General features: G+C 40.6%; 3 protein-coding genes across 3 annotated transcripts; 2 read left to right on the forward strand and 1 right to left on the reverse strand.

The window, feature by feature from the left end:
• Positions 1-2,589: 2,589 nt before the first annotated feature.
• MELLADRAFT_61644 (uncharacterized protein) lies at positions 2,590-3,724 on the reverse strand (the record flags this gene model as incomplete). The annotated part of the gene is made up of 3 exons (XM_007407795.1): positions 2,590-2,672; positions 2,740-3,610; positions 3,644-3,724. The coding sequence occupies 3 exons, from the start codon at positions 3,722-3,724 to the stop codon at positions 2,590-2,592; spliced, it is 1,035 nt and encodes a 344-aa protein (XP_007407857.1).
• A 3,270-nt stretch (positions 3,725-6,994) lies between these two features.
• MELLADRAFT_104740 (uncharacterized protein) lies at positions 6,995-8,109 on the forward strand (the record flags this gene model as incomplete). Its single annotated transcript, XM_007407769.1, has 7 exons — positions 6,995-7,019; positions 7,117-7,254; positions 7,342-7,403; positions 7,494-7,552; positions 7,646-7,840; positions 7,914-7,989; positions 8,083-8,109. The coding sequence occupies 7 exons, from the start codon at positions 6,995-6,997 to the stop codon at positions 8,107-8,109; spliced, it is 582 nt and encodes a 193-aa protein (XP_007407831.1).
• Positions 8,110-10,090: 1,981 nt separating this feature from the next.
• On the forward strand, positions 10,091-18,216 carry MELLADRAFT_42780 (family 48 glycosyltransferase; the record flags this gene model as incomplete). The annotated part of the gene is made up of 16 exons (XM_007407770.1): positions 10,091-10,162; positions 10,345-10,651; positions 11,531-11,619; positions 11,699-11,922; positions 11,998-12,585; positions 12,650-12,825; positions 12,900-13,554; positions 13,623-13,868; positions 13,935-14,080; positions 14,149-15,595; positions 15,668-15,854; positions 15,916-16,549; positions 16,623-17,073; positions 17,143-17,248; positions 17,314-17,444; positions 17,530-18,216. 15 exons carry the CDS (start codon positions 10,455-10,457, stop codon positions 17,593-17,595), a joined length of 5,343 nt encoding a protein of 1,780 aa, XP_007407832.1.
• Positions 18,217-22,369: the final 4,153 nt, after the last annotated feature.

The following is a 22,369-nucleotide window of genomic DNA, read 5'->3' on the forward strand; positions in this document are numbered from 1 at the left end:
TCTTTGTCGATGTCAGCTTCACCGTTGTACTTATCATCGAAGTCAGATTGACTCTTGTGTTCAACATCATCATCAACTTCATTTTCACTGCTGTGAACACTTGGCTCCCTAGTGTGAACTTCACTGCTATTGGGACTGTGCACTGGTGTGTTGAAAATGGCGGTATGATCCTTAGTCCAGAGATCAATCAATTCTTTTGAGTGCGCTTCAAAATCATCATCCATATCAACATCAGAGAAATCACTGATGTACGCTGGTACTTGATCTTCCTGATCACTTGACGACTCAAGTTCACTGGTGTGGTCCTTGTCGGGTTTTTCAATCGCCACCGTGGCTGCTTCCTCTTTAGATAGCCATATTTTGAATCGATCTGGATGTTCAGCAGATTGTTCATGTTTTCTGATTGAGCCCAGTTGCATTAATCGGCTAGAGGGACAAGCCACACAAATGAAAGCAGATCCCTGCTCAACAAAACCTGGAAGATATGTGTATCAGATTAAGTTGAGATCAAAGATTGTTTCAAAGATAATTACATTTGTCTAATGGTTTCATTGATGATGAGTGATGAGTTAGTTCCAGATAAGAGTAAAGTTCTTCCTTCAATAATTTGAAGAGTATGCCAGGAATGAGATGTCTTCATCAATTGGGAACCAAGGAAGATTTTCCTTTGATGTGAGACATAATTCAACAACCTTTTCGAAAACCGGGCCCGAATCAAGAAAAGTTTTCTTTCTTCTTCACAATCTCAAACATGAAGTTTGCAGATTTGTACCTCACAAGATGATCTTTACTTCACAAGTTGTGAAGTACAAATCAGTGGATGATCCGCGGCGGATCATCCACAAATTGTGAAGTCTGAATCAGTGGATGATCCGCGGCTGATCATCCACTGATCAGTTTTCTCATTCTCACTCTCCCTTCCCTCATTTCACATCGCTTGTCAACGAGGTATTGTTTGTTAAGACATAAGAAGCCAAAAGTAGTGACTAGACTTGGATTCAAACCAAGGACCCTTACATGTGTAGGGACACAACTCGTATGTGATGCCTTAACCACTAGGCTACCCAGTCTATGTTCTCCAACCCCATACGGTCACATGACTATGTGATTAGGTTGCACACAGAACCTAGTATGAGGTATCCACAACACCCCCCTATGCCACATGCTAGGTTTTAACCCTATCCCAGGGCTGGGTGCCGGCCTAGTATACTTCAACTGCAGCTTCGCTAACTGGGCTCATAACCTGTTAAGACGTAAGAAGCCAAAAGTAGTGACTAGACTTGGATTCAAACCAAGGACCCTTACATGTGTAGGGACACAACTCGTATGTGATGCCTTAACCACTAGGCTACCCAGTCTATGTTCTCCAACCCCATACGGTCACATGACTATGTGATTAGGTTGCACACAGAACCTAGTATGAGGTATCCACAACATTGTTTACCATCATACCACAAGAGTTTAATTTTGTCAAAGTGGCAATACACAACCCAAACATGAAAAACCAAGTACAAATAATGTGAGGACCAAAAAAAAGTAAGGAGTGTGATTATAAAATGCTGGTTGAATAACCGCCGGGCACCAGGTTTCAATCTGATGGTTCATGATCCACAAAGAAACCAGTTGTAAAAAAACCAGCTCTTGCTGGGTTTCGAAATGCTGGTTAATTAACCGCCGGAGACCAAGTTTTAACTCGGTGTTTTATAAACCGCAAAGAAACAGGTGTCAAAAAAGCGGACTTTTGCTGGGGTTTCAAATGCTGGTTGCTCAGCAGTTTGGACAGCGGTCAAATGCCAGTATTTCATTTACTGGGCAACAATCGGGTCAAAAACCAATAATTCACCGCAATCTCAACCGGTTTTTACTGGGTTTTTTTTCGTACCACCCCGGATACCGTTTTCCAACGAAAAGACGGTTCGTGGTGTATGAATAAGGCACAACAGAAAAAGTAGTTAATGATGAAATAAGGAACATATCCTAAACTTTAAGATCTTAACGATCCAAGAGAAAACTACTAAGTAAAAAGGGTCCTGAACACAAAACCTAACGACAGAACCTTTCTATGACATGGTGCCTTTGGAGGCCCCTGCATTTCCTTACGCGCAACAAGGCTACCGTAACGGGATGCGGGGCTGATGCGTATACTCTTTAAAAAAAACCCTTGATCTGGGACTGCTAACGTAACTCCTATGATAGCCGTAACGCTATCAGATAGCTCTGCGCCTCGAGTTACGCTAGCGCTATCGCGAGCGCTGCTGGCTCGGTGTTGATAATACGTCACAGAAAACGTGGCATTTTATTATAAAAAAACTACTTCGAGATCAAATAGAAGAAGAAAGCAATAGAAAAACAAATCTTTGGATATTGAAAAGTAACCTGTAAGAGAAAACTAAATAAATCAGAACAAAACAACAAAATCTAAATGAAATGGAACACGATCGGTTGGTTAGGTATGGATTGGTATATAAGCTAAACGTAAGGATGAACAGGCATCCAAAGTTAGGTTAATTTAAGCGTCAAATGTTCAGAATGTTCTCATCGGCCTCTACCATGAATGTACCCCATTGTCGACATTCTCTCTTGCTGTGATCAAAGAATACCAGCGATACTAGAAGGTGCATGACTCTTTGGGGCGTCTACCGGAGCTTGAGGCCCGGCGTGTAAGGTTTCCTCTGTTGAAGGCATGAAAGTCAGCTATGAGAATAATTCTGAGGCTCATAAGAAAGTTTCAAGTCTTACCTAACCATGTTCCTACTTTGAGTTTAGGGCCGGCGGGTTGTGCCCAATCGGCAGCGTCCATTGTTGGCATCGTTATTTTCTCCGGTGCAGGTCCCATCATGATAAATCCGTTGATAGGCTCAACATCGATTTGATGATTACTAAACACCGAGAAACCGTCTATTCCAGCGGTGATCTCTGCTACTTGATCCGGTCCATCAACAGCTTTTCCCTTCCCTTTGCCCTTCGGAGCTGCCGCAGAAGACTTCTCCTTAGGATCACGTGAGGTGCTCCCACTCGCTTTTCGAGATTGTGCTGGAGAGACTCCGTTCTTAGCTCCACGACCACGAAAGCTGCCGCTCGCTCGAGAACGAGTGTTTCTTGATGGACCGCTTTCTTGCGCTTCATCCGAAAGTTTAGGAAGCGTTCCAAGTCCTAATGGATCAGAAGTACGAATCCGTTTAGGAGATCGAGTGGCACGAATAACGGTATTGGTAGGTAAAGATGTATCATTGTCTTTGGATAACACAGCGTCGGGAGCTTCGATGGAATGAATAATTTGAGAAGAATTGACGACTTCTTGATCTTCTTCTATTTGATAATCTTCTTCATCAGAAGCTTTATCGCGCGGTCGTTTAGCTTTTCCTCCCAATCGACGATCAATCAATTGAGGATCTCCTTCTACTTCCCAAAGCCAATCTTCTTCACCCTTCTTGATTAAAGTCATTCCTTTCATCCGATCCATCGAAGGATTGAATCGATTCACTTTGGCAATCAGTTGGCCAGATGATTTGTTCATGTCGATCTTGGAACCATTTTGATCGAAGCTAAGGTCGCGTCGGACGGCCTCGATGAATTGTTCTCGTGCAGTTGAAGTGGATGTCTTCAAATTCTAAAGTCATCAAACACAATTTAGTGAGCTCACAACCAAAAAAATGTAAATGACATAGAAGAAAGGTGTTTGACTGACTTGAGATTTCTTGAGCGGGTTCAAATCGAGTGGCATATTTTGAATAGGTTGGAGGTTTGAATTTGGAAAATTTCGATCAGGAAAATATGGATGTGAACTGGGTATTGGAAAGAAGGAACACTAATGACAAAGTGATCAAAAGGCAAGCAGAAATGAAATGTATGTCTTGTACTACGAATGAATACGCGATGCGGCGCGCGCGCTAGAGATTTCGCAGGACGCGGCTTAGAAATGCGATACTGATTCTTGGACCAAAAGAAATATCAATAAGAATAACTGGTCGATGACATAACAGGATTGACGGATAGGAACAAGTCACCTAGTCGTACGATCGCGTGAAGGATTCTCCTTTGACCCCTCCTTCCTCCCCCCCCCCTTGGAAGCACAATTGATAGTCTACAGCATTTCAATTCAAGCGCCGCATACAGCTGCACAGAAGTTTAAGAAGAATTGCCCAATTCGATTTGATACAGAGTTGGATGAACCAGCTTGGAAGAGGTGGGACCAGCTTGGGTCAGATAATCAGCAGAGAATCTTTGAGAAGGCAGCATACATAATACATTGTACATAGAAAGCCATGTTAATTAATTTCCTAGATGTTTGGCTTTGTATGACCAAAACTCTGGTCGATGAATAAAGGGAGATATGTAAATGCACCTCGGTTTTTTTGCACATGTGCTCAGCATATCAATTTGTTTCGGGTTGATCACAGCGGAGCATCTGAGTGAGCCGGTCAAGTTCACCTTTAGATGGTGCCGAGGCTGCTCCGGCGTGATATATGTTGTTAGTATCATGAACGAAACAAGTCGTTTCAAAATACGAGGTTCTGTCGGTGTCTGTCTTTCTGTGAAGTCATAACATCTATAGTCTCAGAAGACAGAAAGCTCCGTCTTCATAGAGCCTCGACGGTTTCCTCAATGTCAATAATTTGAGAACCAGTGTGATCTCAGGATGTGAGTCGGCTTGACACAATTTTTGGCGCCAGTTTGAACTTTCCTCCGTTGTTCCGGTGATTTTTGTCTTAAGCACATTGGATATTTGGGTGTAGCTAATTAGAGTGATCATGGAGAAAGGAATCAGAGTGGTTGAGAGGTCCTTGAAGAAAAGCAAGTAGATTCAAGAAGAGTATGAGTTTGACCATCAAGATGGCTTAGGGCCCGTTCGGCTGATTTAGCCAAAAATTGTTACACAAAAACGAAATCTCTATCCGCCCCTGAAAAATAGTTTTTGAGGGGCGGATAGAGATTTCGTTTTTCGGCCTTTTTAGATTACCGAACAGTCGACCAAAAAGGTCAACAAAAGATCAAAATGATCATTGTTGACCATTGATCACCTTTCGACTGTTTGTTCAAGATGAAATGACAAGACTTTTTTGATTGAATCATTTTCAAATTGATCCATCCATCCATCACAGTTGCACCTGGACAACCTCCATAGGCCTATGCAGATGATGAGGGAGACTTGAGCTTTCTGTACAAATAATCTGAACTCCGTCGAGATGCTGAAAGATAGAGCAACTTGTATCTAGTGTGTATTCAGCTTTTGGCAAAGGTACATCTGTCACAGTGACCCAGTCTTTCATTTGCTTCTATTGTATTATAAAAGACAACAATAGACTTTTTAAAAAGATGACAAAAGGATTGATAAAAAGACAACGAGAGAGTTGATAAAGAACGATGACGAGAGTTGGTAAACAACGACAACAATAGTCGATGAAAAGACGACAGTAGTTGTTGAAATGATGATAGAGTCAATAAACGAGAACAATAGAAAAGAAAGCTGACACTACACAAAATATAATATTTTCTGGGCAGAAAATTAAATTATTGATACACAAAAATATTGAGAGGCCAGGAGAAGGGCAAAAAATAAATAAAAATATGCATCTTGTTCCCTGCGGTGAGAGCTTCACTCTCCATATTTTTCCATATTTTTACAGTCCGTATTGATTAGTGTACTAACAATAAACCTTCATAATCATCCAATTACAACCTGTAACAAGCACTGAAATTTGGCTCATTGGTGTTTAGAGAAACTTTTGATACCTGAAAACACCTATAACTTTGTCAAATCTGCATCAAAACACTCGATTTTAAGTGCATTAGAAAGCTGAACTCTTTCTCTCAAACTTTCATAAGATCAAGAACTATGTAGCTAGTATGCCAATCATTCTATGGATCTGTATGTACAAAGGTATAAAAAAGGTGATATCTTTTTTAGCAGACCAGCATGCTGTGTGGTCCTATTATGAGCTATTTGGAGGACAATTCCAGCTTACCAATGCACCCAAAATCGAGCGTTTTGGACCGGAATTGAAAAAGTTATGAGTATTTTCAGAAATCAAAAGTTTCTCTAAACACTAATGAGCCAAATTTCAGTGCTTGTTACAGGTTGTAATTGGATGATTGTGGAGGTTTATTGTTAGTACACTTATCAATATGGACTGTAAAAATACGGAAAAATATGCAGAGTGAAGTTCTCAACGCGGGGAACAAGATGCATTTTTTTTTCTTTTTTTGCTCTCCTCCTGGCCTCTCAATATTTTTGTGTATCGATAATTTAATTTTCTGCCCAGAAAATATTATCTTTCTTGTAGTGTGAGTAACGGAGAGGGGTGTGTGAAGGAAATGAAAGGGTGTTGTCATGTGGAGAGATAGAGATGAGTTGAAGGTGATTGATGGAGGTGAGGGAGGGTGAGGGGCAAAAAGACTTTTTGATCTGAAAAACAGCCTTGAGGCTGTTTTTCAAAAGCGATGAATTTTTGATCAAATACGGTTTTTGTATTTGATCAAACAAAGTTGCCGAACACCGGCGTTTTTGAAAAAAACCAAAAACTGTTTTGACCCAAAAACGGTTTTTGGCTTTGGTGGGGTTTTTGGCCAAAAACTGTTTTTGGGTTCCAGCCGAACGGGCCCTTATCTATTCGAATTCAAACAACTTGCTATCACAAGTAAGCGTGTTTACTGGATTCCTTTGAAGCTTTCTTGAGTTTTGATTTGAATCTGACTCAAGCTCTCTTGACTAGCATTCCTTTGTTTTCAAATCTTAATGGTTCATATCCCTTCTGTCTTGGATTTGTCATCAACCATCACACTCAAGCTTGATTCAAACAACTTGACTCACAAGTACTTCACTACATAGTTTGGTGTGCGTTTGATCAAGATACAGTAGGCGCATATATCGATACAGAGATGCACGCTGCGGATTTCGGAATGCTAAAAACGGGTTCGCTTTCCAATTTTTCTGATTTCAGAACATCTCCTCACAGTCAATGCTCGTCAAGAATCACACTCAAAACACCACAAGATGCCATCCTCAACCTCTTCTATCAGTCAGTTTTAATCTTCAATTCGCATACATACATACATACATACATATGGACCTCATGGTTAACGCATTTTTTGATTCTTATCTTCTGCAATGTATAGTTCCCGAAACGATGTTCAATTATTTAGCGATCATGGCTTCTTCGTTCATGATCGGATATTGGGTCGGCTTAGGAAAATCTTTAGGTTATACACGAAGCAGTTCAAATCGATCACCAAGTAGTGATGAAGATGAAGATTGTATGTTTTCTTTCATTGGAGCTATTCAACCAAACGATGATCCATCCTGATTTGCCACTTGGAACTACACACACATCAATTATCTAGCTGATCGAAGTGAGAATGAAGTGATGAATGCAAAAGCTGGACCGATGGAGGAATGTAAATTGGTAATACTTTGATTAAAACTATCAAATTCCTATTGATCCTACTAAACCTTGTATGATCTCTTTTTCGGTTTTCTAAATCCAATAATGTAGGTATTAGTTGTACGAACAGATTTAGGAATGACCAAGGGTAAAATTGCTGCACAATGCAGGTAAGCGATTAAACTTGATCAGATCTTCTTCGAAAAAAAAACCAACGATCTAATGAAACAAAAAATCTACTTTTTCAACAAAAACTCAAAAAGTCACGCTACCTTAGCTTGTTATAAAGCACTTCGAAAAGGAAATCCAAGTTTACTAAAACATTGGGAATACACTGGACAAGCCAAGATAGCATTAAAACTTGAATCAACTGATGGAACTAGTGAAGAAGATGAAATGTTATTACTTAAAGCCAAAGCCAAAAGTTTAGGATTATGTGCAAGGGATATCCAAGATGCGTAAGTCTGATTTCTGATCATTAAAGTCTTCAAAGTCAGTTTGATTAATAATCTATAACTTTCTTTTTCTTAGTGGTAGGACTCAGATAGCAGCTGGGAGTAGGACTGTACTTGGAATCGGGCCAGGCCCTGTTGCATTGATCAATCAAGTCTGTTTCGATAAGACATTGATTATTCACAATCCATCCAAAATATCGAACGATAAACTAACATCAGCTTCTGCTTTCTTACAATTTTTTCAGGTAACACGTCACCTCAAATTGCTATGAAGATTGCTTGATGTAAAGGTATGTTACGCTTAAATCAAAATGCTTGTGATTACAATTTTTTGATTAGGAATCTCATTGAAAGTTTGAGTAATGATTCGATCAAAGTTACTTATCTACGTTCAAAATCAAGATACCCCTTATATTTTTGTCAATTAAAAAAACACGAGTTTGTATGGAAACTATGCAGACCAGAACTAACAAACTAGGGATGTATCAAACAGATTGGTAACCTATGAAGTGCTCGTTTGAAGTGGCTCACAAGCTGCTCAGATTTTGTACCAATCCGAATTGTTTAACCTGCTTCAAAGCCTGTTGAGATTACCCACGACTTTTTGGATTTATTTCTTTGAATGTGACCGTACCAGTAGTTGAATGTAACAGAAGTAGTGGGGAACCAAACTTTTTTTCATAGCCATTTCCAAAAAAAACATCTATAAACAGAGTCTGGAGATAAGATTCAAGGTCGTGCAAACTAGATGGCCTACCTGTATTTTTTTGTGCATCAGATCATCAACCTTATCCAAAGACAAGAAGTTGAAATAGATTTTGTATATCTGGTCAAGCGATCTCATTTATATTCAGGTTCACCAAGAAACTAATCCCATCAAAAAATGAATCAGGAAGAGGTTTTTGATGACTTTGATTTTTTATTATTTATAAAATGAATTGATCTATAGCAAGCCAAAACCTGGTTCAAATTTGTTTGCAGATAAATTGTAAGAATCTCTTGAAATTGAATTCAGACCTTTCAGATCATCATAGATTAGAAGGTTTTTGTATGGCATAATGTCTACAACTTATGGATCAAAGGTACTTCAGGAATTAGAGGGTGCTTGAGTTTTATTTTTGTTTAAGGATTCAAACAATGGAGACTTGAGATCTCATGAATTCAAGATTACCATCAAGAGAATCTTAATTGGTTCAGCTCTAAAGCCTTGAATCTTAATCATTCCTTCGACAAATCAAGAAAAGACTACAATTGAAAATTCAATCTCAACCATGTCGTTGTCAGCAGAAAATCAAACAACAGTCACGCCTGAATCTAATCATTCATTTGGCCATCTTTTCAACAGGATTCTGTCAATCCGTTGTAGAAATTTCTTTTTGTAAAAGAATTCCAATGCTTCCTGCTCTTGCTAACTTGATGCCTCGTGAAACAAAATTATATACTTCAAAGGATTTGAATCTATCTCTCTCATGAACATTGATTTATGATCATCAGGAATGGGTTTTTTATCGTGAAGTCTCTTCAACATACCTTAAACAATTTGGGAGAATTGGGTGCTCAGAATGCGAAGAAAGACAATGGTCAGTAAGGTTACTTGATGACTTGTAGACTAGACAACATACACGTGTGGTTTGAGTCAGAAGAAATGATGATGTATATGATTTTCTTTTTGCTTTAGGAGGGAATAAGGTTATCTGTTTGAAGGAGTGATGGGATTTATGTGGAAACTTAGAATTGACCAGAACACATGACCCTTACAATTCGGTTGTGATTTAGACATGATGAAAGTGAATTTTGATTGATGTCTGTTTTTGTAATTCCTCACTTCTCCACACACATCCTTGACCTGGATTTCTGATTTGACTTGATTTGTTCAACTTGTCATTCAGAGTCAGACTGCTGTTAGATAGATGATCCATGAACCCATCTTTTTGAATCTTGAATCCATGATTTTAAACTTATCAAGTGATCTGATTTGATTTGATTTACCCTTTTAGGATTAGGACCCTTGATCCCTGTGTGAAGTGATTTACCCAATTGGATGATAACTAAAGTCTAGAACACCACTTTAGTCTTTGAAGGTCTTTCAACCTCTAAAATCTTCTAAAATCATCCCAAAATTGAAAATTATCTAAGTTTTATGTACCTTAAACTCAACCTAAACTCTTGATTGAAGTTGATTGATTCAACCATACTTTTGGTGGTGGGTTGGCTTACACTTTGACCAACTGATTTTCAACTTTTCTTTAATCCATCAATTTCACTTTCATCCGAATTATAAATCCAAGCTCAATCATCACTTGATCATTCGAATTGAAGTTTTACGTAAGTCATTGAAGCAATCGAGTCAAAGACCATCATCAATTCATCATAGCAAAAACGAATCAAAGTTTAGTGAATGAAGAAACGAGATCAATAGAAGATACAACATTATCATACATTCCAAGACCATCATCTTATAGCTTTCTCTTACCATCAACTGACATTACTCACATCACATTACACAGCATCATTGATTTTCATCTACACCGTCAATCATACATTACATTCTTTATCAACATCACAGCAAAACAAACAACATCATCATCAAAACAGTGGATTTCGAAATTCCAAACTAATGAGTCATCAAAATCCATTCTCACCTGGAGTGGTACATCCATCACAGTTCGGTCAAGAGACTGAAGAGCATCATTCGGATATCGGTTATCATTCTCGTTTATCCGATCAACCTAATCCTAATTTAAATCATCCCAACTTTCAATCTAATCCTAAATATCATGATGATAGAGAAGCTGATTCAGGTCTTCCATATAGGTTAGTTCTCTTTCTATCAATCCAATCCAAACCCAACCCAAAAACAGGTACCATTCCTTGACAGGATCATGGTGCTTTAAGTTTAATGATCGAAATCCATCGATTCAATTTAGCTGATTAAACGTTTGAACCGCTTTTTACCCTTTTCTTTCTTGACTTCACTTGACGATTTTCATTCGTTTGCTTGCTTGTTGCTTTTCTCTATTTGCGTGTTTTGTCCCTTTAACGGTTTGCTGTTTGATTCAACTTCAACATTCACACTCGGAACTTGAATGATCTGAATCGAATCACTATCCTATCAACCGAAACTCGATGAAAACAACAAACTACAACTCTCTATCAACAACCAACCCTACAAATTCAAATTCATCTCTTTCTCTCTCTCATCTTCGGTTTCCAACCTTACAACATTCTCATCCTCACTCTCAATCCTCTACCACCACCACCACCACCACCACACTCCGATGGTCATCTAAACGATCCACTTCCTCACCTGGCTGCCAAAACACATCACGGATGCACTACTGAACTTACTTTCGATTCGATCCGATTCTCTCTACTTCCTCGCTCTACAACATATCCTCGGTTACATTAATCTCTTCCTTTCTCTCTCTCTCTCTCTTAACCCATTGCTACCACTAACCAATCAATCATCTCATCACACCCAATCTCTTTGATCTCGCCATCATCCTCACTCACAACACTCTGTCATCCAACACTCATACATCCTCACTCTCAACATTACCTCCTCAACCTGCAACGTTGATCCTACGCTTCCTTCACCCGACATCTCAACTGCAACTCTTGGTCAATCCGATTCACCTCAACCGTCATTTATCTATTCGACCACTTGCTCTTCCCTTGACATCTATCTCGCAGTCGACCTGCCTATACTCCTTCGACTGAAAGCTTGATGGGTGCTCCGAATGCAGGCTTCCGGGGGCAAGAACCCATGAGTGGCTCTTCTAGTCAGTTTTATCAATCCTTTTCTTTTCAACTCTAAACTCATGTATACTCACACTGCTTTCTTGGTCTCTCTCTATCCAGCCCCTACAGCCTATGAGTCATATGGATACTCAAGTGGTGCTACTGGTCATGGAGCCGATCCTTACTCTCGATTGCGAGAAGCCTATCCTGCCTGGAGTTCAGATTCACAAATTCCTCTCAGTAAAGAAGAAATCGAAGATGTGTTCATTGACTTGGCCAACAAATTTGGATTTCAGAGAGACTCGATGAGGAACGTTTACGACCATCTGATGATTCAACTTGATGTGAGTAGATTGACTTCTTCTCTCTTGATTCTCGACGCTGATCAAATCTCTTACTCATCTGATTCGTGTGATCAGTCAAGGGCTTCGCGCATGTCTCCCTCACAAGCCTTGTTGACCTTACACGCCGATTACATTGGTGGTGAACATGCCAACTATCGTAAATGGTACTTTGCCGCTCAACTCGATCTCGATGATGCAATCGGCCAGACATCTCATGCTATCCTCGGGTCGACCAAACCGGCAAAAAAGTTGAAATCAGCCTCTGCCAAGTCATTGGAATCTGCTCGAACGCGCTGGCGACAGGCTATGGCCAACATGTCCTCTTACGATCGCATGCGTCAGATAGCACTCTATCTTCTTTGTTGGGGTGAAGCTGCCCAAGTTCGGTTCATGCCCGAATGTCTCTGCTTCATCTTCAAATGTGCAGATGATTATTATCGTTCTCCAGAATGTCAAAATCGGGTCGAACCTGTTCCTGAAGGCCTTTACTTACGGGCGGTCATTAGGCCACTTTACCGATTCTTCAGGGATCAAGGATATGAATTGATTGATGGCGTATTCATGCGAAGAGAAAAAGATCATATGGACATCATTGGATACGATGACATCAACTCACTGTTTTGGTACCCTGAAGGAATCGCAAAGATTGTACTCAATGACCGCGTATGTCATATTGCTTGACCTCTGCGCCCGATTAATCTCATCTAACTGCTCTTGATTCTTTTAGACTCGCCTGATCGACATTCCCCCTGCTCAGAGGTACATGAAATTTGATAAAATCGAGTGGCGTCGAGCGTTCTTCAAGACGTACCTAGAAAAACGTTCATTTGGTCACATGATTGTCAATTTCAATCGAATCTGGGTACTTCATATCAGTGTATACTGGTATTTTACTGCCTACAAGTGAGTTGAACACCATATATTCACCATGGCAGATGTTCCAATTTCAAGATGCTTACGAGAAATTTTGATCCCAGTTCTCCTTCTATATACACTCTTCCCAATCAGCGTACTCCCACCACCGCGATGCAGTGGTCTGCTGTCGCTCTCGGTGGGGCAGTATCGTCTCTGATCATGATCCTTGCTACAGCCACCGAACTCTCATATGTCCCCACCACGTGGAACAACACTTCTCATCTCGCTAGACGCATGATCTTCCTGGTCGTCATCTTGGCTCTTACCGCTGGACCTACTGTATACATCGCCGGATTTGATCGAACCTCACAAACTGCCAAATTAATTGCTATCATCCAATTCTGTATCTCAGTCGTGGCTACAATACTCTTCTCTATTGTACCATCTGGTCGGATGTTTGGGGATCGGGTGTCCGGCAAGGCCCGCAAGTATCTTGCTAATCAAACCTTTACAGCTGCCTATCCCGATCTTGAGTTTGCAGCACGTTCAGCTTCGATCTCACTTTGGTTACTGGTCTTCCTTTGTAAATTCGTCGAATCATATTTTTTCTTGACTCTCAGTTTCGAAAATCCAATCCAAGTCATGGTAGGTATGAAAGTACAAGGGTGTCGGGACAAACTTTTTGGTGATATTCTGTGTCGTAATCAACCTGCATTCGCATTGTCGATCATGTTCGTGATGGATTTAGTTTTATTCTTCTTGGATACATTTTTATGGGTGAGTTGTCCAAACTTCATTTTTTTATTCCTTGTCTTCAGAAGTTTCTGACAACCTTTTTTCGCCAGTATGTGATTTGGAACACGGTCTTCTCCATTGCAAGGTCTTTTTCGTTGGGCCTTTCGATCTGGACACCTTGGTCAGATATCTTCACACGTTTGCCCAAACGAATCTACGCAAAAGTTCTTGCTACCTCCGAGATGCAGGCAAGGTATAAGCCCAAAGTCTTGGTATCTCAGATTTGGAATGCGATCATCATTTCAATGTATCGTGAGCATTTACTGAGCATCGACCATGTCCAACGTCTTCTTTATGTATGTTGTTGTCTCTTTTCTTTTGGTTCATGTTATCAAATACTGATTTATTGTGCATTTTATCAGCATCAAGTCCCAAGCGAGAATGATGGCAAGCGTACACTTCGAGCACCGATGTTCTTCATCTCACAAGAGGACAAAGGACTAAAGGCCGAATTCTTTCCTCCTGGAAGTGAGGCCGAAAGACGAATTTCATTCTTTGCTCAATCTCTGTATGTCTATCTTCTCTTCGCTGTTCTGATCACAGTTAACTGATTTAATGTATTTCTCAATATTATAGAACTACCTCCATCCCTGAACCGTTGCCTGTGGATGCCATGCCTACCTTTACCGTTCTCACGCCGCATTATTCCGAAAAGATTTTGCTTTCGCTTAGAGAGATCATTAGAGAAGAAGACCAAAACGCTCGAGTCACCTTGTTGGAGTATCTGAAGCAACTTCACCCGGTCGAATGGGACAACTTTGTACGGGATACAAAAATCTTGGCCGAGGAGGCTAATGTATTTCCATCTTATGCATTTGCCAATGGACAAGGTAACACGAGTTCAAGCGATGAAAAGGTCGAGAAGAAGAAGACGGACGACATTCCATTTTATACCATCGGTTTCAAGTCTGCTGCGCCCGAATATACTCTTCGAACTCGAATTTGGGCATCTCTTCGCGCTCAGACGTTGTATCGAACGGTATCCGGTTTCATGAACTACTCCAAAGCTATCAAGCTTCTCTATCGAGTCGAAAACCCCGAGATTGTACAACTATACGGTGGCAATACGGACAAGTTAGAACGCGAATTGGAGCGAATGGCTAGGCGAAAGTTTCGATTTGTGGTCTCGATGCAACGATACTCCAAATTCAGCAAGGAGGAAGTCGAAAACACGGAGTTTTTATTGAGAGCTTATCCTGATCTCAACATTGCGTATCTCGACGAAGACAAGCAACGTAAAGAAGGAGGAGAGACTCGAATCTACTCTGCGCTCATCGACGGTCACTCGGAGATCTTGCCTGATGGCCGAAGACGTCCCAAGTTCAGAGTGGAGTTGCCTGGTAATCCGATTTTGGGTGATGGGAAATCTGATAATCAGAACCATGCCATCATTTTTCATCGTGGTGAATATGTTCAGCTGATCGACGCCAATCAGGATAACTATCTCGAAGAATGTCTCAAGATTCGTAACATGCTTGGAGAATTCGAAGATTTCCACGTTTCCAATCAATCACCTTACTCATCGACGGGTGCAAAAGAATTCACCAAGTTTCCTGTTGCGATTGTCGGAGCAAGAGAATACATCTTTTCAGAAAACATCGGTGTCCTCGGTGATGTTGCAGCTGGAAAAGAACAAACGTTTGGTACACTCGCTGCTAGATCATTATCGTTTATCGGGGGAAAGCTACATTATGGACATCCTGATTTCCTCAATGCAATCTTTATGACTACTCGAGGAGGCGTTTCAAAGGCTCAAAAAGGTTTACATCTATCTGAAGATATTTACGCAGGTATGAACGCGTTTGGTAGAGGGGGTAGAATCAAACACACAGAATATTATCAATGTGGTAAAGGTCGAGATTTAGGTTTTGGAACGATTTTGAATTTCCAAACTAAGATCGGTACTGGTATGGGAGAACAAATGCTGGCGAGAGAGTATTATTACTTGGGAACCCAATTGCCTCTTGATCGATTTCTTACATTTTACTACGCTCATCCTGGATTTCACATGAACAACATTCTCGTAAGTCATATGTCTTGTTACCTTTGATATCCTCATATGCGGCGAGTTGACATGTATTCTTCACCCGTTCAGATTATCTTTGCTGTTCAATGCTTTATGTTCACGATGGTATTCTTGGGTACATTGAATTCCTCACTGACGATTTGTAAATATAACTCAGAAGGTCAATTCATCGGTTCACCTGGTTGTTATAATCTCGTTCCCACATACGATTGGATCAAGCGATGTATCGTGTCTATCTTTATCGTCTTCTTCATTGGTAAGTCATGCGGGCGCACAAACCACTCTCGATTCGATACTGACGTGTATTGTTTTTATAGCTTTCCTGCCACTGTTCTTGCAAGAGTTGACCGAACGAGGGGTGATCTCAGCCTTGATCCGACTTGGAAAACAACTGGGATCCTTGTCACCCGTCTTTGAGGTCTTTAGTACTCAGATTCAATCACACGCCTTATTGACCGACATGACGTTTGGTGGAGCGCGATACATTGCAACTGGACGTGGATTTGCGACCACTCGAATCTCATTCGCAATTCTCTACTCACGTTTCGCGGGACCCAGTATCTATCTAGGGATGCGAACGTTGTGCCTTTTGTTATATGTCACCATGAGTCTTTGGATTCCATCGATTCTATACTTTTGGATCTCCGTCTTGGCACTTTGTTTGGCTCCTTTCATCTTTAACCCACATCAATTCAGTTTTACCGACTTCATTATTGATTACCGAGAGTTTTTGAGGTGGATGTGCAGAGGAAACAGTCGATCGCATGCAAATTCGTGGATTGGATACTGTCGATTATCTAGAACACAAATCACTGGATTCAAGAAGAAACGATTAGGTTTACCTTCTGAAAAACTTTCGACAGACGTGCCTAGACCGGGTTGGAAAGTGATCTTATTATCAGAAATCTTGGCTCCTATGGCTTTGGCCGCGATTCTATCGATTGCTTACATGTGAGCCGTCTTCTGAATTCCGCTGTTATCATTTGAGTCATGTACTGATTCTGCTTATAAATTCTTTCCTCAGGTTCGTGAAATCCTTTAGCGATCCGCCTGCGAACGCGTTACTCCGGTTAGCGATTGTTTCTTTGGGCCCAGTAGTCTTCAATGCTACGGTCTTGCTAGCGCTGTTTGTAGTATCATTACTCTTCGGACCGGCCCTAGCATCCTGCTGCACCCGGTTTGGATCGGTGATGGCAGGCATCGCTCACGTGTTGGGAGTCTTGGGATTGATTGGTTTTTTTGAACTACTTTGGTTCATCGAGCTTTGGAACATCTCGCACGCTGTCCTTGGAATGATTGCCACTATCGCGATTCAAAGAGCGTTGTTTAAGCTCTTGATTGCTTGCTTTTTGTCTAGAGAATTTAAGCACGATGAAACGAATCGAGCTTGGTGGACTGGGAAATGGTATGGTCGGAAATTGGGAGCGCACGCTTGGTCACAGCCTGTGCGAGAATTCATCGTCAAGATCGTCGAGGTTTGTGTCATATTTCTTTGATCGTTTTAATAGGGAATGATACTGATCTGTCTATGCTCTTCTTTACAGATGTCATTGTTCAGTGCGGATCTGTTAACATGTCACTTTGTGTTGATCATCTTATCGGTTCCACTCTTGATCCCATTCTCGAACCGATTACATTCGACAATGTTATGTGAGTCCTTTCGTTTTCTTGCAATTTTCTGTCTTCACTGATGCTGATGATATGACATCAAATAGTTTGGTTGAGACCAAGTAAACAGATCCGACCTCCAATCTTTTCGTTTAAGCAAAGAGCTCAAAGACGAAAGATTGTGGCCACCTATGGTGTCTTGTATGCAATCATCATCGGTAGCTTGATCGCCTTGATTGTAAGTTTTTCTTTATTGAAAGCTTCTTGGTTAACATGGACTAATGATTGACTTTCTTTTCCCACTCGGTCATATTCTTAACTAGGTCTTACCTATTGTTTTTAGATCATCTTTAGATGAAGCAGACTGTTCGATTTGTAGAAGCATTTAATTTTTTTTTCATATTTTTTTACATTTACATCTTTCGACTTCCTTTCCAATCTACATCTCAACATGTTATCTATCTTTTTTCCCATCTCTATTTCTTCAAGACATCTTCTTTTTAACCACATCTTTGAACATTTTCCTTATATGCGTTCATTTTTCATTTTTTCATTTTTTTTCATTTTACATTATTTTAATGTAGTTGAAGTGTTTTGTGGAAAAAATGAGAAGTTTTTTTTAAAAGGAAGAAGAAAAACAGGATGATGGTGTTGGTGATAAGGGCGAGTATCATTTTTTTTTGACTGATTTTCACCATATATATATATATTTTGTATGTGTGTGAAGAAAAGAAAGCATTATCATTTTTTTTGAACATTATAATATGATTTTCCTTTTACATCTTATTTTTTTTTCTATTTCTTTCCTTTAAACATACAAAACTTAAATATGTATTGTGTTGAGTAGTTCTTATAATTTTTTTTTTGGATGAAAGAAGAGGAAGTTATAAGAATGTTCTTTTTGATGATCTTTTCTTCTTCTTTTGGTTGTAGTAGTTTTTGATAATTAGGTACATACATATAAAGGTGAAAGAAAAATGTTAATGGACTAATTTGATTTTAAATTTTTTTATCTTTTTTTTTGATTTGGTGTTTTTGGTTTTGGTTTTGGTTTTGTTAGAAGTGGATTTTTGGATCAGATGATTTAATAGATTGAAGTGATTGAGAGTTTTTTAGGTTGAGTGGAGGGTTTTGATTGAGATTGAGAATGAGTTGATTGATCAAATTGAAGATTTAAGAGATGATCAAAAAAAACATATGTATGTACCTAAGAAACAAGAATCAGATCAAAAACATATGAAATGAGAATGAGCTACAGTGGGAAAGAGCTTCTTGGAAAGACCAAGATGAGAAAGATAAAATCCAATAAAAAGATCAATTTCATCCCATGATTCATTGTGAGATTCAGAATCCAGTACCATCACATCTGTAGATACTTCATTAGAATTGGAACTATTGAACAAAGTGATGTCAAAGAATGATTCTATGTGACTTGGTTCCTGAATTGGTGAGTTCTGATGAATCATTTTGATGAACTCTATCTTCAAATTCTTGGAGATGGTGGAGGTCTTCAAATTGTACATGTTGTTTGATATCATCTTTACCTTTTGGCCTATCAACTGTCAATAGACTCAGAGCGCTTGGGCTTTTGGCTTGAAGATTCATCTTGACCTGAGAAATCATCTTCAATATATCAACTTTAATGTGAGGTTGTGACTTAGTCTTGTGAGAAGACATCCTGGAGAAGTAGCCTTCACAAGCTTGAAGTGGGTGGAATCCACTTGGATATCAATGTCTTGGTTGTGTCCTTTGATTGGAGCTGGTGGGGTGTAAAAAAGGTGTGAGGAAGTCCAAGAACCAAAGAAAGGCTCAAAGCTGGTTTTGAGGCTCACCCAAAAGGCCTGCTTTTTGCGCCACACCCACCAGGTGAAACCAGATACAGTTGAACCCACGCAATTGCATACCTGCGCAGCTGCATAACCCGTGATAATGCATAGAAAAATTCCTCAATCTTGATACTTTTTACTGCCAAATTTGACAACAGGATTGCATAACCTGTCAAAATGCATGGGAAAAGTCTTCCACCCAAATTATGTGATTGGGCGGGTTTGACTGTAGATAGCTCTTGATCTGATTATAAATCAAACTCAAGATGATTTGAATTTAGTCTTGATACAAGTTGTGATTGATCTTGATACCATTTGAAATTGATTTGAAATGAGTTTCTTTAAATAACCTCTTTTTCTTCTCATTACTTTTTGAAGTCTCTTTCTGAGAAAAGTAAAGTTAACAAAAGATAAAAAAAAAAGGTCTTATTTGTGTGTTATCTTGTAGTTTCTTTCTGTGTTCTTGTGGCTTGTGATTGAATTTTCTTGAATTTGGTTGAAAATGAATATAAAAAGGTCTTTTCACTGCCGGCATATTTGGCTGGGAGACAAACATCCAAGGAGGCCTCGGACGGCGCCCCTGAGGAAAAGGGCACCCAAGGGTTAATTCCGCGGCAAATGTTGGCCCTGGCCGTTGCCTTGGATTGGATCCTCAGATGGGGGTTAACTCGGAGTCAGAATCCAAGGAATCCTTGGATTTTTGGCTCCAAGCCAAATATGCTGGCTGTGTTTGAGATTTACTGGAAATCCAAAATGAACAGGTGTTAAAGTAGGGACACTTTTCTTTTGAAATCTTGTGCCCATTTTTAAACACTTTCAACTATAGTAGGGCAGTTCAAGACTGGCTTTTACAGCCTGTCTTAAACTTTTACAGACTGCTTGAGTAGTTATAATTATAAGTTTAATTTTGAGTTTGGTGAAACATCTCTAGAGGTGGTTCACCACTTTGCAATCATTTTTAAGGTCTTATACAGACTTATAGATATCAAGTGCAAAAAAAAACCTTTGAGGCTCCGCTCCAATTTGTAGAGTGAGACAAAACTAGAGAACTAGTTGTTAGTTCTAATCTACCGAAACAATAAGAAAATGTGACAAGAGAAAAGACAACAACTTCTAGGAAGAAACAGGAACTTTTATACAAAACATGTTTGACGTGGCGGTTACAAGTGACAAATTAGGAAAGAGAAAAACACTAGTTTAGATCACAATCTTCCTAACACTTCTAACCGGTCTAAACCGATCAAGGGTGAGAAGAAGGCTGAGTGGCTTGTCCTCTACGATGCCAAGTCAGTCCGGGCCTTAACACAATTGTCCGAAAAAAAGGGTTTTTTTGATTTTTTTGCCCTGCATACAACAGCCATTTGTTTTTTTAACCAGTTTCTCTTTAATTAACACTCTTCTTGATCACGGAAAACACAGTTGTCCTGGAAATTTTGACGTCTTGTGTCAAACTTAACAAAAGTCCCTCGTTTTTGAGCTGTACAGGCCAGCTCAAAGGAGGGACTTACACGCAATGTCCCAAACTTGGCGTGAGATCTGTCGGGGTTTTTCCCAAAAATCTAAGAACTTCCCTGCATCAAAAACACATCAATCAACCCATCTGGAGATGATTATCAAAGAGATGCGCTGTTCCCCTGAGCATCTGTTCCTGCTCTCAAAATCTCCAAAAGTCAAATGGCTCAAAAGATATCTTTTAAAAAGGCATCCGGGCCAAACCCAGGGCTATGATCAGGGCTTCAGAGCACTGCGGTGTCCAAAACTTGGAATTTGAGGACAAAAGGCAATTAATGTTGACAAAACCTCCAATATGCCCAAGGCAAACTGTTGTTTGACCCAGTTGGACCGGTGGTAACACCACCATCCAAGTCCTCGATATCAACCACTCCCTTGCAAAACATCCACTGACTTATAATATACCAACTCATGCTGCGAAGGAGTCATTCCACAAATGGCACTGCCTTAATGGCTCAACGGCGGCAGTCTTCACTTACGACACGGCCAAGTAAATCACCACAGTTCCTCAATGCCAGCAAAGACAAACAGGCCAAAGAACTCGGCATCCCCTTTCAAGCCCGGCACGGATACCCCGCTCGCCCAGAGCAGAACAATGCAGTCGTGGAACTCCTCAATGACCGCACGACATTCTTACTAGCCGGAACAGGGTTTGGGAAAAGCCGAGTACCGGAAATGTACTGTCACGCACACGATGAATCCTCGGCGCCAATCATACTCAGCATCAACCCATTAGATGCTCTGGGGGACAACCAAGTGAGTTTATATCTCTTTCATCACCATGAAAAAACACTTGCACACGACTGACTTTACACCTATGGTATCCAATTCAGGTAAGCGAGAAAAGTTTGGTCAATCTGCTTGCTATCAACTTGACCAGCAAAAACTGCACACTTGAATCGTGTGAATCAATATTGCAGGGGAAATGTGTATTTGTCTACGTGGTAAAATCTCAAAGGATCCTGTAACTTGCATAAGGCAAATGGGCTGATCAAGAACACCAACACACCTTGTCTCTTATACTAGAGTCCGGAGGTTGCGTTGATAAACAGCCAATTTGACCGGATTTGGCGAGATCCACGCTTCCAGGCGCGCTTGATCCTCACCCTGGTCGATGAAGCGCACATGATATACAGTTGGGGCTTGGTCAAAAGTGGACAGGCGAAACGGCTGGCCAGCCACGTGCGGGTCCAGGATGTCGGTGTTTTTTGACCTTTGTACGGTGATCTTGCACGGAGATTTCTTTCAAAAGTCAAGGTACCCCTTCTGTTGTTGTAAGCTGCGTGTACACCTCAGGCTATTTGGGCTATCTTGGCAAACCTCAAGCTGGACATTCAAGATGTCTCTTTCGTACGCGCGGAACTTGCTCAATCCGAGATACGCCTGCTACGCCGGACTTTCAAATGGCCCCACAAAGCTTGTCTGTGAGGGATCTTCCCTCACAAAACCCAAATACCAACGTCTTCAATTCCTCCAAGTCTGTTGTACTCAGGCACCCAGAATGCCACGTTAGAATTCTTGCAAATCATCAACACCAGCCAAGGCAATACCCTCAAAACTGGAAACCCACTCTCCAATTTTGGCCGACGGTACCACACCTCGACTGGCCCCCAGGCGAAGCTCGCAGCGGTGGCTGCTTACGTTGAGGGGACCCTGGCGCTGCTTCCTGTACCCTTTCCCTTGGTCTCAGCCAAAATTGGCATCGGGTGCGCAGGGTGATTGTGATGGGTCGACAAGACCCATGCAACTTCATCCAGATGGCTGGACGTTGCGGACGTGATGGTCGTTGTGGCCTAGGCATCATCCTGGTGGAGCACAAGCAAAC

Source organism: Melampsora larici-populina, assembly GCF_000204055.1.
Source record: "Melampsora larici-populina 98AG31 unplaced genomic scaffold MELLAscaffold_10, whole genome shotgun sequence".
In the NCBI taxonomy this organism is placed as follows: domain Eukaryota; kingdom Fungi; phylum Basidiomycota; class Pucciniomycetes; order Pucciniales; family Melampsoraceae; genus Melampsora; species Melampsora laricis-populina.